The sequence below is a fragment of the Rhamphochromis longiceps genome, linkage group LG10 (assembly GCF_057381845.1).
Source record: "Rhamphochromis longiceps isolate RC_006_pf linkage group LG10, R_longiceps_female_GT1.1, whole genome shotgun sequence".
NCBI lineage: Eukaryota > Metazoa > Chordata > Actinopteri > Cichliformes > Cichlidae > Rhamphochromis > Rhamphochromis longiceps.
In genome coordinates, this window is record NC_140566.1 from 22,450,641 (window position 1) to 22,465,423 (window position 14,783).

A 14,783-nucleotide genomic window follows, 5' to 3' on the forward strand; every position below is an offset into this window, starting at 1 on the left:
TATGCATAGCTTTATGTTCCATAAAAACGCTTACTATACACATCAGTTTATTAGCAGAATAAATACAAAATAAAAGTTTTAAATACATTTTTAAGTATGGGATGCTACAGTAAGATCACTTCTTTAAACCTCGGACCTATCGGGCTCAGTGGCGGTATAATGTTGTGCTGTCAAATCTTAGTAAATGTTTCTTCAGTATTAGCAGAAGAAAACTAGAAGTCTGCCTCATTAAACATGTTTTGGTGCTTTAGCTCCACTGATGGATCCAAGAAAACACAGGAAGAGAAGTCAAAATTCTCTTCTAAAAACCACAAAGCTTCTGCTTTACATAACTTCATCACAATTTCAAAATACTGCATAGTCTGGTTTGCAGAAGTGATTTTTAAGCCCAACTTCCTATAAATATGATAGAATATGATATGTATACATCCTATAATACATGTAAAGTAGATGTTCTCTGCTTCGTTGATGCTAATATTAGCTCAGTGGTAGGGATGGGTACCGGTGTCCGGTGCCATGATGGTACCGGTGTCCGGTGCCATGATGGTACCGGTGTCCGGTGCCATGATGGTACCGGTTCTGACATAAACGGTAGTAACCAGACCGAAAAGCAGCGCACATTTCGGTGCTTTATTTCGGTGCTTTTTTTTCCTGAGCTGTGATACACTTCTAGCCAATCATTTTACGTTTCCCAGGATAGTAGGCGGGTCCAGGTACGTACGTTCTTTTAGAGCAGAGCTACAGATTAAAAATGGCCAAGGCGAAGCGGTCAAAAGTCTGGCTGTACTTCACAGCAAAATATGCAAACTCAGCAGCCTGCAACAAGTGCTTTAAGCTGATACTGTGATACTGTCAAAGGAGGTAACACCTCAAATCCGATGAAACACCTGGCGACGCATAGCGTTTTTTTTTTTTTTTAAAAGCCCAGAAATGCGCCGTATGATAGCTTGCTGCGAGACCTCACACCGAGCGCATCTACTGTGCGTGGGTTGCCTGTTATCTGACCCGGAGTTAGCAATATCCCCCAAAAACCCCGAAGAGGAGAGTCCTGGCCCCTAGCCCTGCCAGTGTATCAGAAATGATGAGGATGATGATGCAGCAGCAGCCGTTCTTCTCTGCGTGAGTAGCTTAATGTTCGTGTGTAATTTACGTTGAGTAGGCTAACCATGTTATTACATTAATGCAGGTAAGGTGAACTAGCAAACATCATCATAGCTACATGCAGCTGTCTTCTTGTTTGATGGCAGATACTCCCTTCACCCTGGCCAAAAAGGCTAAAATGACCAAAGAAAAAGTGGAAAACAGTTAAACATGAGAGGTTTTGGATAAAGTTTGTGTTTTTTCCATTGATTAAGCACTGCTTCCAGCCAAGAGTGATACCATATATGCCCCATAGCTGCAGAAAAGGCTAACATTGTTATCTTTTTACAAAAAACCAGCTGAACATGAGAGGTTTTTGGACCAATTTTGTGTTCTCCATTCTTTAAGCACCGGTTTGAGCACCGTTTGAGCACCGGCACAGTTTCAAAAGTACTGATTTGGCACCGGTATCGGATAAAACCTAAACGATACCCATCCCTACTCAGTGGCATTCTCAGAACCTTTTTCTGTGTGGTCAGGTATGTTTACATTTTTCCGTTGTCTGCAAAGCTTGTCTGAAGAAAGATGACAAAAAGTAAATAATTTTAGACAATAATTTGATGCATAACAAATATTATATTATAATTACAGCGACTCTTCTCCGGGCCAGTTTTTGCTCTTTCTCTCCGTCACATGCATACATGCATCTACATAACAAACTGTGGCAGAATTCATACACAAGCACATTTAGATGCACATAAGCAGGGCAGCAATTTCTCATTCCGGCTTAACATATTGAACAAAGTGAGAGCAATGAAGCAAGGGAGCGGGCGAGACAAAATGTCTACAGTACAAGGAGCTTTGAATCCCTTCCAGCATTGTCCTGACTGACAGAAAGGATCCCTCTGTTCACCCGCCCCATGCATGCACACACACACACACACACACACACACCCCCCCCCCCCTCCCCCCCCATCTTTTGTGTGCTCTGCATGCATGTGCTTTAACTGTTACAGTACTGTACTCACATGTAGCCAGGAGCATGCAAATCAGGTTCACAGAGCGGGCATGCACAGTCCTGCAGACACACAGGGATATGGTGCCTACTCGTGTGATCCTCGGAGACCATTATAGCCCTTTAAAATTCAGAATAGCAGGTGGTGCTCAGATGGACTTTTACCTTAGTGTCATCACATCACTAAGGTCTGAATTGTAGTCCAGAGGATTTTAGTTTGGTTTGGTTGCCACCTTTGAGCTTATTTTGATTAAACTGAACTCATTTTATTGCATTTTTATTCAGATAATGATGATGGGTGCGCTACACAGTCGAATATTATCATCGAGCGGCGTGTTTCAAAGCTGCAGGTGGTCTGTCCTGGTTTCTCTGCTCTGTGAGTCGGGGTTCTGTTTTTTTTCTGTTCCCCCCCCATAGTTCTAGGCAAACTATGGGGGGAGGAGCCAACACATTTCCATGTGACCAAGGCGTTGGAATGCACCAATCACAGGGCACTCATTACCCACTCAACAATGGTCGTACTATTTGAGCTCTTTCATGTCATTATCCCTCTGCAGCAAGTGGGCCTTGCATAACTTCGAAGCTTGTTTGGAATCATAACATGTTTGTGTAGGCGCGGGTGTGTGCATATGCAAGAGGGTCTTGGCAAATGGCTAAAATCTATAGCATGAGGCTTGGAGAATAACGAGGTGATAAGAGGGAAAGAGATAGTTGATGTCCCATAGATGTAGGAGAAACATGCAGCGAGCGGTAACAAAGGTTGTGGTCATAGCTGTCCCAGCTAAAGTCTGCTCTGGATTAACACTTTAAAAAAACTTATAACAAAGTAAAGTCACCAACTGTTCCTATATTATGCGCAGAATAGATCAAATAGTGCCCCTCGGCAATTTAATTAGTGCACTGCTGTAATTGTCAAGAGGATTATTATGGTAACAGCCCTTTTCCAAATACAAAGTACTGATTGATAGTGTTAGTGGTGCTGTCTTGCCTCACATTGTTTTTAGCTGGCTGTAGCTGGTGTGGAGGGCAGACATCGCATTAGTGACAGCCATTTTATTACTATATCTTTCATATTCTTAATAAAATACAGATTTTTCTTTCAACTGGTCAGTGAAAATATAATAATAGCTTTATAGGAAGGTTTATATGATATAACAAAAGATTTTTTTTGTTGTGTTTCCCTATGTAGGTCGTCTTGGTTTTCCTCACCCAGGAGGGGACAACCCTCTTCCCCTCAATGGTACGTATGGTAACCTAAACACTCAAGAGTCTGCTAAAATGACAAACTGGGCAATAACAAACTAATTAAAAAATTAAATCATAAAATGCTGATATCTCTGATAAATTTATTTATTGCAAGCTGGCATTCATTTTATTTATTTATTTATTTTAAAAAAGGGCCTTTATCGCTTAAAAACGCCCAATAAGTTAAAATGGACAAGTGGACAGTAGATCGACGTGAAGAAGAGTCAGATGTTTCAGATGGTTTTTTTGGAGACGTAACAAGGTGGGCTTCATCAGTCTGAGGAAATGGCAGTAATCTCTCATTCAGACATGGGATGCTTTTCCATTAACGTCCCTCATAGCTTCCCAGCCAGTGCCATGATGGAGGGAGAGAGTGATGGCATGCCTGTATTGTATCGACTCTAGCGAAGCGTAACTGCACTTGAAGGTTTAGTTGTTTGCCGCTGTTGTTGCTAAGAGCGGTGTTTCTGTCTGTGTACTGTTCATTGCAGCAGCTGCTCCTGCCCCTTGCATGCAGGATCAGAAAGTAGGCGATCTCCCTGATAGACTGAGAGAAGCAGGAATACATATTTTATGATTGGAAAATAAGTTAGTTAGACACAAGACACTTGTGCAGTTGTAATCTTGAGTGTGTAACCATTAGTGTGACTGGTTTCAGTTAAAAACTTGTTGGTAAGAGTGCCATTGTGACTCTTAGAGGAAGTAGCCACGATATTTATGCAGACACAAAGGTAGGGTGTTTAGATGCCGTCAGATTCTTGGAGAAAAGTGCACATCTTAAAGGAGGGAGGTAGGCTAAATATAGCAGGTGGAGATGCAGATCTTTCTGTTCGTCTTACCTGAAGTTAAATACAAGCACATCCCCACATGCCTGCTTGAAATTAAACTAACAAGCATATATTTTTGTGCCCTTTCTCCTAGCTTGAAACTAATGTGGGGCTCTTCCCTTTCTACCTGTTACTGTTGAGATTGCTTAGTCCCCAAAGCCAAGAGGTAAAGAATGGATTGAGAAATGTGGACAAGTGGAGGGAGCGAAATGGTGTTTTTTCACCACTCTTTAATAAGTGGATAGAAAGCAGCAATGAAAGGGAAACTGCCTTTGGTTTGAATAATTTGCTAAATACCAGAAATAGTTTGATAGGTAGTTACACTAAAGATGAACCTCTTTGCTGTTCTCATGCTTCTTAAGGAGGCTCTTTCATCTTATGTTTGTTTTGCTTTTAAATGCATTCTTTAATCCTGGTGCTTCTCAAAAATAAGATATGGAGCTCGAAATTAGAATTGGCTTTATACTTTATTTCTTTCCTCAGCGGGTAGGAAAAAACCAAACCATTCATGTCCACATGATATGTGGAATTTAGTGGCTTCTACTTTGCCCTTGTACGCTACAGTTTCCTTTATTGTCCTTTTAGCTTTTTGCTTCTGGGCTTGGGGCTAAGATGTAAAACATGAAAGGCCAGCAGTTTCTTCAAAAGATTGCCGAGTCACATGGCAAGATCACATGATCAGGAGCTGTCATCAAGCCCCGAGACAGATGGTGCCAGCGGATAGGCAGCAGATAGAGGATGCACACTAGCCAAACCCTCCCTTCCATCCCTCTACCCCCACCTCATAAGAACACAAAGATTGCATTCCTATCTCCTGTTCTTTCACCCTTTCATTTTCTTTGACCATTTTTTCTTTTTCTCCTGTTCACGCACTTCTTATAGCTCTGTGTGCTTCCTTTTAGTCTGCTTTCTTGACTCTCTTGGGCTCTATTGCTAGCCTTTGTAGCCCCCCCCCCCCCCCCCCCCCCCCCGGTTGATGTCCATCTGGGTTGGAAAATCCACTGAGGGAGGCCAGGATTGTTGCTCATGCGCTCTTCTCCATGTTGCTCTTTTACATGGGTTGAGGCCTGGTTCACTCCAGTGTGCACATTTGAACATTTGTCACTTTAGCTCAAGGCCAGTATAGTCCCCCCCCCCCGCAATGATGTCAGCATCAGAGAAACCACTGCCCTGGGAAAAGTTTGGATAATGACACACTGGATACATTTTCTTTCTGTTAATGAGGCTAGATTGAAACTGCTGTTGTCAGGGGTAGTGCTGCTTGACCTTCAGTGATGCATTTGATGTCTTGGAGAGTTCAGATTTAGTCACTAAATTACTGAGGTCATGCTTATAGTAGAGGTCTCAATTTTATTTATTTTTTAAATAAATAAACGTCTTTTACACTTATTGAGCCTAAGGCAATATTTATCTATTTGCAGCATTACATTCCTGGAAAACATTCTAGTGCAAACTAACATTTTCTTCAGCTCAATGAAGAAAAAAAGGTTGTAAATTGACTTTTATTATGAAAGAGTCACACAGGAAGTGCATTGCATTTATCAGTGAACTTGTATCTTAATGCCATTATTCACTGTGATGTTTTTTTTTTTAATTTTATTTTGGATAACAGATGGGTTTGAAATATTGCAGGGAGTAATGAAACAAGCAGGAGCAGCCACTGTGAACCATTAGATAAAGAGCTGCAGGCAAAAGGCTGTAACTTCCCAGCAAAGTAACCAACTCACTCTGCCATACTGTTTGCAGGTTCATGCTGTGTGGAGCACACATGCAGGTCAAATATGACCTACAGTTTTAAAGCACATTTGCTGTTAGCTATAGGTCTTGCTAAATTAAACCTGAAATCCAGTTTAAGGTTCAGCCCTGGGATCAAGTCTTCGTCATCGTCTTTCCGTTTGCATAATTATGCAGACTTGCTTAATTTTGGTACTTTGCAGTCAAGCTAGGTGAACTGGATAATTCACATGGCTGTTTGGCTGGCATTGAACATATAATTATATCTGGCACTTAACTTCACACAAAGCTGCAGTTGTTCCGAAACTGGTTTCTATTCATGCTTTTATTATTTTCTTTTTCCTCCTTCCTCCTCTTTCATTTTCTTCCCCTCTTTTAATTGAAGGCTTCATTTGATTTTTGATAGATGTTCCTGATGTGCTTCACTTTCAAGTTTCAATTTTTCTGCCATTTCTGTCAATATTCCTATTCAGAGCATCCATACATGTAGCGTAACACTTCATGTTATCCTTCAGTTTCTTTGTTAAAGGTTATCCCAGGGCTTGTATTGAATTACAGAAATGTTTTGCTGTTGAACTGAGATGTCCTTTTTTAGCTGTGCGCCTTTAGATTGTCTCCTTTATCCCCTTCTCATAATGAGTCAGCATTTTATTTTGAAAGTGCTATATTAATAGCGAGGTGACCTTTACAGCGTGTCTATATAAAGTGTCCTTTATAAAAAATACAGCAAGTTTAAAATGATTGTCTGCAACCTTTCAAAATGCACAGTTCCACAATTAAAAAACACAAAACAAAAACCTGCTTGATAGTCGGTGTGCTGACAAAACCACAGGGTGTTTATGATTCATCGGTGATTAATAAAATCAAGGGCCCGCAGGCTGAAAGTGGATCGTCTCTCCATTGTCGTGCACCACCTGGCACTTTTATTGGTATTATGTGTATTATGGGACTTTTGTGAACATCCTCTTCTTTGATTTGTCCTTATTCCACATGCAGCCAGGAATTATAGCAGGAGACGAGGTAAAATGCAATCACAAATACATCATGTCTCATTTTCAGCATATTTTCCCGCCCTATAAGCCTCAGTGTTTAACTAATCTTGTAATGTTAAGCAGTGTTATGATTTTATTGACTGTGGTCTGCTTGTTTGTTGTTACATTAACGGGCACGTGCATTTAGTTTTGGAATGGCCCTGTGCTTTTTTAAAACTTGTTTTCTTTTCTTTTTTTTATACGTGCAGTGATGTGACGAGTTTGTCTGCATGATTGTCTTTAGTGTCGAGCCTTGTTACTCGTCGTCAAGTGATCTTGTGCATCTTTTATCCTCAAGTTTTTGTTTCTCTCATTATGCTTCACTCTGCTCGCTTTTCTCCATCTTTGCTTGCATATTGCAAGATTAACTCAGACAATACAAGACGGTGTCACACTTAGCTACAAGTTAATGAGGCAGGGAGACGCGCAAAGTGTAATTCCTGATTTACACTCATTGCAAGAGGAGCCCGACACATGGCGAGGCACACACACTGTCAGTTAAGGCTAACGTCCTTGCATAAATCTTCATAAATCTTCATAAAGCAGCTCAGGGCAGGTTGTATAGGAGCAGGGATAGAGCAGGGAGAGCTTAACCTTTACCACACACAGTGCACTCTGAAAGTGTTTATACTTTCTCACTGATGGGACTAATGTGTGCGCGATAACCTTTATGTTCACAGGCAGCACAGTTCCATGTGTGATTCATGGAAGCTAATTAGGAATAAAGAACAACACATCAAGGACATTTAATTCGGTCAGACTGTGATGTGGTCCTTTCAGGCTCTAATATCTCCATTCTGCGTGCACATGTTTAACTGATTCTCTTCCAATTTGAATCAAATAGTTATATTTTAGTAAGTAAGATAAAAAGGTTAATGGTTTGTTTACTGTTGTTAGATCAAGAAAATTAAAGTAGTAGGAATTGAGGTCAGATAGACAAAGGGATGAAATTAAAGTGCTCATTTACGGCCATCTTTATTGTAGTGCCATTACCATGATTTACTGTTTTCTTTAAAAAAACAAAACAAATGTCTAGTTTTCTCTTCAAAAGATAAATCTTTTCCACCTTCTTCTTCTTTCTCAGGCCACTCTTCTCTCTTCCCCATAGAGGATGGTTTCCCTGATGATGAACGTGGAGACCAGGGTCTCGCAGGCCTAGGTTCCCCACACTGCTTTCCGCACCAGAACGGAGAGCGCGTGGAACGCTACTCGCGCAAGGTCTTTGTTGGAGGACTGCCCCCAGATATAGATGAAGGTGCAGTAGTAACATGATTAATATCAAAAGGATTGAATTCCTGGGTTACTTTTAGCCTTTTATGTAATCAAACTTAGAACAAGGGAACTTGAGGGAAAATGTAAAAAGTTAAAAATAAATAAATAAAGCAATCATGCCTGAAACACACAGGGCTTCTTACAGTACACCCCCCTGTAATTTACTGTGAAATCTGAGGAGGGCCTCTGCTCTAAATCTCCCCTGGTGTTTTCTTTGAAAAAGCTATGGGCTGACGATGAGGATGCATTATTATTATTTTTTTCATTTCAGATGAGATAACAGCCAGTTTCAGACGCTTTGGACACCTGTTTGTGGACTGGCCTCACAAAGCTGAGAGCAAATCCTATTTTCCTCCCAAAGGTATCTTAAATTCCTTAAATTCACAGCTTGTTCACACTATGCTGTTTTTTTTTTTTTTTTTGTTTGTTTGTTTTTTTTGGCAACTGACTTCAGTATTCCTGGGTAAAGCAATGAGTGATAATCTGCTACAATCGATATCTATACATCTGAGCAATCTGGTTTTGTCTTCAGGCTGTTATCTGAAGCATTTGTCATCTCTGCTCAGATTGTTTGTATGTTTGTAAAAGCTTATGCCTTCCTGCTGTGCGAGCAGAGTGTCGTGATCAGACATGCTTTCACAGTAATCAGCAAACTAAATTCCAGCACAATCCTCTGTCAGTACTCTGCGGCCCCAGCAGCGAGAATAACCCTCTTGTGTTCTGTGCAGGCTATGCCTTCCTGCTGTTCCAGGACGAGAGCTCAGTGCAGGCTTTGATCGATGCCTGCATCGAGGAGGATGGCAAGCTGTACCTCTGCGTGTCCAGCCCCACCATCAAAGACAAGCCGGTCAGTGGGAACACACACACACACACACACACACACACACACACACACACACACACACACACACACACACACACACACACACACACACACACACACCAATTTGCTTAAATCTATTGGTAGTCCCTTAGTAGACTAGAGCTAAAAAAAACCAAAACCCACTTGTTGGTTTTGTGTGTGACAGGTCCAGATCCGCCCATGGAACCTGAATGACAGCGACTTTGTGATGGATGGATCTCAACCTCTTGACCCAAGGAAAACCATCTTTGTGGGAGGAGTTCCTCGCCCACTCCGTGCAGGTATCCTTCTTTTTTATGCTGGTATTTTTCCGCCAGCTGAATTAACAACAAATGAGTGTTTATAATACAAACATCTGAGGAGTATTCTGTGCATATGCTTTGCATCTCAAGTGTTTTTTTGTCAAAAGCCTTTTAAAGGTTCTTATTTCCCTTCCCTTTGATTCAGTAGTCTAAATATTTTTATAGCATAAATGACCAAATGAGAACAATAAGTAGTAGTCTTCTCTTACTTCCTTTTCTTTCCCAACTGTTGAAATATCAGCCGTAAGCAAAATGCTTCCTTCTGTGAGACAAAATGTGATCAGCTTGTGCTTATAAAATTAGACCCGCTACAGGGTGAGGCTAAAGAGACACTGACCTACACTGGTTATTTCAGGAAGTAGTCTCTATGACACACTGTGCAGTGTTAAAAAAAATTAAAAAAATTTTTCCCTTGATAATAATGTCACGTGTACTGTGTGTTCAAGTTTATGCCACCTTTGTGTAACTGTGTCTTAAACCTCTGTGCTGCCGTTTTAGAAAGGAACAAAGACATTAGGCCCAGCAGTGCATTAAATATTTTATGACCGTGTGTAATAACTGGGTTTAGATTTGCATTTTAAGAAAATCCACATATTAAAAAGGACGTTCAGACTTTTTAATGTCGTAATAAGTAAAGCTGACATGTAAACTTGCAGGGATTTTTTTCCACAAACTGCATGCTTGTTAAAAAAACTGAAAAACAGTCATAAGGACGGTCAGTAAATTCAGGGCACTGCTTTCATATTTACCCCGTGAAACTCTGCAGGACTTTAATCCGTCCACGTTAATGGTTTAAACTCTCAGATGAACAGTTCTCATAAAGTATGTGTTTGTGTTTTCTGGTTACACTGGCATGAGTTTATGTGAACCTCTGTATCCACACAGGTAATTGCTGGATTTCTGTGTCCTGCAATCTTTGTGTCGGTGTGCTGTCTCCATCTGTGCATCAAACTTGTTTTTGTGAATGTTTTGTTGATCTGCTTGTGTGCGTCTTCCTCACCCTCCCTCTTTGCAGTGGAGTTGGCCATGATAATGGACCGCCTGTACGGTGGAGTTTGCTATGCTGGCATCGACACAGACCCCGAGCTGAAGTACCCCAAGGGAGCGGGGCGGGTCGCCTTCTCTAATCAGCAGAGCTACATTGCTGCTATCAGTGCTCGCTTTGTACAGCTGCAGCATGGAGAAATCGATAAACGGGTGAGTGGAAAGAGGAGAAAAAAAAAAAGCTCAGTGTTTTTCTGTCTTCCCTCTCGGCCCCCTCCTTTCTTCAGCTTGCTTCCTGCTCTTACTCGTGGTGTTTCTTTCAGTTGCGCAAAGGTGATGCAAAGTTTTAACAGTTTTTCCTGGAGTAATATAGTCATACTATACTGCATTTTATACAGAAATCATCTAGCATATGAACAGAAGAGTATAAATGACTGCTGTTAAATTTAGCTTCAGATTTTACATCCATTTTAACCTTTATCCAGGCAGAGTAGTTATAATAGGCGTGCTGTGTTTGTGATGTAACTGGAGCAGAGAGTGATTTGTGTAACAGAATAATGTAGGTTCACCAGAAATGATTGGATGTTTTTAGCTGAAATATATCTTGGTGTGGTTGAACTGGGCTTAAGATTTTCATGTCTTCGCAAGCTGTAAAACTGCTCTAATGACGACTCTCCTGTTAAAGCAATAATTGAGATTTTTACTTGTAGAACTGCCTGAAATTCAGACTTTGTAACTGAGTGGACTGTTTTTTTGGTCAGCAGTTAAAACAGCTATTTTGACCAGTTTCAGTAGTAAGAGTACAAATTTGTTAACAAGTGCTTTTTTTTTTTTTTTTTTTTACATTCATACTGTATGTGTCAGTGAACCAGCATGCATAATACCAAAAACCCTGAAAGTGAAGCATCTAAATGGAATTTGGCTTTCATTGAGTTCATTTATCAGTGCTATACCTACTGTGACCTGAAAACTATTCTCTATAAAAAGGCTATGAACTCCAGAGCCTCACTCTTTCAGTATCAGGAACCCTACAGATGGTGCACAGTCTATTATTTATTACATTTTTTTTATTAGCCTTAATTCATAAGAATACTGTCAGTAACTTAGCCAGCGCTGTCAGCAGCAGAAGAATTACAGTAATCTCTACAGGCATGCTAATGAACTGTATATGACACAAATTCTACTGACAATAGGTGAGTTAAGATAACGTGAGACTCAGCAGATGCATGTAAAGTATAGGTAACATTATAAGTTAAGACACTGGAGTAATGGTATGCTCTTTTAAGATTTGCATAATTGTGATGTTGTGCAAATTTTGTGTAATGACTGCCTTGGTAACGTTCACCTCCCAATACTACAGTCATTCATCAGTGAGCAGGAAAGATAAAGAAGCAAGAGGTGTTCCAAAAGGTCATAAACAGGAAGTTTAAAATGCAGAAAATTTTTAGTATTTTAATAACGGTGAAGTCAGCAGTGCGATATTAACAACTTTAAACATTCTTTTGAATACTGATCAGGAATAGGAGATTATTCGGCTTTTTATTCATTCTGCTTTTTATAAACAAAAACAAGTGAAACACATTTATGCAACAAAACAAATGTCAAGTGCTCAGATCATTTTCCAACATGTTTAAAAATTCACCAGACAACAGGACATCAACAATTTACATGCTTACATCCTTTGCTCATACTGAGGCTGTTAGCTTGGATAGCTTTAGCATTTACCACTTTGGCTTTGTTAGCTTCTTTCATCTGATTAGTTTTGTTGTTAAAAATGTTTGTGTGGTCATTCCCGTTCTCATGGGTCACTTTGGCTAAATTTGTGTATTTACTCACAGTGAAGAGCTTTCATGCTAACGACATGTTTGCGTGTGACACTGAGTAAACCTGCAACTATTTGCATGTGCCACTGTGTGCATGTTGCACATGCATGGACTGGGCCTGCTCGTTGCTAGTCAGGGCCACAAACAATAAAAATGGTCCAGTTCCTGTCACTAGATGGTCAATCAGTGCATCTTTAGTTTAATTTGTGTATGTTGAAGCATAGACTGAATAAAGAAAGCACACTGTGTGGGGTGCTAAGTTAACAGCAAATCCTGGCTAGCTTGGTTAGGAGGAGGAAAGCTCATACAAACACCTGCTTCCTTATTCACAAGGGATCGCGATGCCCTTCCTGAGACAAGCCCACAGGGATTTGTGTCTCCTCCCAGTCTCGAACTCTGGATTTCTTTTTTTTTGGTCTCTCAGGCCACCACAGTATGGAGCCTCTCACACACACACATCTGCTAATCACTGGTAAATAACGGATTGAGAAGATACTACAGTCTTCCTCACCAAAAGTGAAGCTTCGGCTATTCCACTCAGCACGTCATATTATTTGTCAGCTAAATCAAGATAATGTTTTTCCAATAAAAATGGTAGAAAAGGCAAACAGCCTAATCGTAGCAGATTGTTAATCAGCTATAATGAAAATAAACTGTGCATTGTGGCCAAAATTGAGGTCTGTGGCGTCTGCAGTGAATGAAAGTTCAATTTTGAGCCCAGGCTGATTCTGTGACACTTGAGATTGCTTGTCATAAAAACAAATGTGGTTAAGAAATGCTGAACAAGTGCAAAAAAAGAGACCTTTTTTTTTCCTTTGTGGAAATATTTTTAATGACCAATTGCTGAAAAGAATTACAGCAGTAGGGCACCCGGGATTTTTTTATTCACATTAACTTAAAACAACGTGATGCAACAGTAGGAAAGGGAAAAGTAAACGGTGAGACTCGTATCAGAAAGATGGAATTACAAAGTAACAGTAAGCTGGGTTATAGACATACACTCTCCCCTGTGCATCACTCATGCGTGTGGAATAGCAGACCCCTCAAATAACAATGAAGGCTGTTACATAGAGGTGTAAATGCAGTGAATTATTGATTGGATTAATTCACGGTATTAAAAACAATATTTTCTTTCCTGCTTACTGTAATGATTCCAATAATAAAAGCAGCACCTGTTGTGGCTCACGTTGCACCCTGCTCGTAGTATGTATGGATTTATTTATTTATTTCTACCTCTTTTGCAGGTGGAAGTGAAGCCATATGTGCTGGATGACCAGCTGTGCGATGAGTGCCAGGGAACTCGCTGCGGTGGGAAGTTTGCGCCGTTCTTCTGCGCCAATGTCACCTGCCTACAATATTATTGCGAGTACTGCTGGGCGGCCATCCATTCGCGCGCCGGCCGCGAGTTTCACAAACCCCTGGTGAAAGAGGGAGGCGACCGACCCCGTCACATCTCCTTCCGCTGGAACTGAGCGGAAATTAGAGAGGGAGAGGCAACAGAGGAGCAGGAGGGCAGGTAGTGCAGGAGTCGCAAAATCATTGTACAAATAAATGCACTTTTCTGTTGCTGGTTCCTTTTTGCTCCACTTTCACCCGACATTTTTTGCAATTTTTTTGTTAAATTAATATTTAAAGACGGAAAAGAAAGATTGGATTTATATCCAGATATGTCAAGGAAGCAAAAAAAAAAAAAAAAGATGTGTAATATGATTTTATTTATGTTTGATTTTTAAAATATTTTTATTAGTTCTAAAAAAAAAAAACTTATATAGAAAAGTTTGAGGTGTGATATGGTACTCTGCTATTTTAATTGGGATATTTTTCTAAACAGTGTATTTTATTTTAATTTTGATACAAGAGGCCCCGAAACAAATACTTGTCATTTGACATTCAGCTGACTTGTTTTGTAGCAGAGCTCTTACATTTTATTTTGTATCGAGTCTCCAGAGCAAATGCTGTTTGAACAGAATATGATTGGCTATTTATTTCTGAGAGGTAGGATTAAAGTGCCCCTATTTTGCATATTTGCATATGTTTAAAGTCTCAGCGTTTCATGTGAGGGAGGCGAGTGTTCACTCAAATAGATTTTGTGAAGTCCAAAAACAAGATTTGGGTCATACTGTTCACTGCTGCAGTGCCTGTCTTTAACCCTCTGTGTGAAACTCTCCGTTTTGCCTCCTGTCTCTTTAAGGCCCCCCCCCCCCCCCCCCCCCAGTGACATAAGTCACAAAACAAAAACCTTTGACAGTTTCAAACAGTACAGCAGTATTTTATATATAGTTAATATATAAAAAATCAACACACACACACACACACACACACACACACACACACACACACACACACACACACACACACACACACACACACACACACACACACACACACACACACCAGACTAAAGGATATGGAAGAACCCAAAAGGCATAATAGGGGCACTTTAAGTTTGCTATTGATAGCTGAGGCTCCAGAGCAAATGTGAATTAAAAAGGGTGTTGCTAAAGAAGAGTGCACTTATTTCCAGTTTAAGTACTGAAGATACACAGTACGTAAGACCCTTAGTAGTTACCAAAGCTGAATCTTAATTCACTCTGACGAGCAGAAAGAG

At 40.4% G+C, this 14,783-nt stretch overlaps 1 protein-coding gene across 5 annotated transcripts in view; it reads left to right on the forward strand.

Annotated features, from left to right (window-relative positions):
- The window catches only part of cpeb4b (cytoplasmic polyadenylation element binding protein 4b), a 34,089-nt gene extending 19,545 nt beyond the window's left edge, over positions 1 to 14,544 (forward strand). For 2 of the 5 annotated variants that reach the window (XM_085421004.1, XM_085420999.1), the window contains 8 exons: positions 3,285 to 3,335; positions 6,898 to 6,921; positions 8,017 to 8,187; positions 8,476 to 8,565; positions 8,933 to 9,051; positions 9,233 to 9,347; positions 10,384 to 10,565; positions 13,420 to 14,544. In XM_085421004.1, coding sequence (XP_085277130.1) covers positions 3,285 to 3,335; positions 6,898 to 6,921; positions 8,017 to 8,187; positions 8,476 to 8,565; positions 8,933 to 9,051; positions 9,233 to 9,347; positions 10,384 to 10,565; positions 13,420 to 13,647 — 980 coding nt within the window. In that variant the 3' untranslated portion in view covers positions 13,648 to 14,544. The remainder of the gene's footprint in view (positions 1 to 3,284; positions 3,336 to 6,897; positions 6,922 to 8,016; positions 8,188 to 8,475; positions 8,566 to 8,932; positions 9,052 to 9,232; positions 9,348 to 10,383; positions 10,566 to 13,419) is intronic. The other 3 variants (XM_085421001.1, XM_085421000.1, XM_085421003.1) reach the window with 3 other exon arrangements.
- The last annotated feature ends 239 nt before the right edge of the window (positions 14,545 to 14,783 follow it).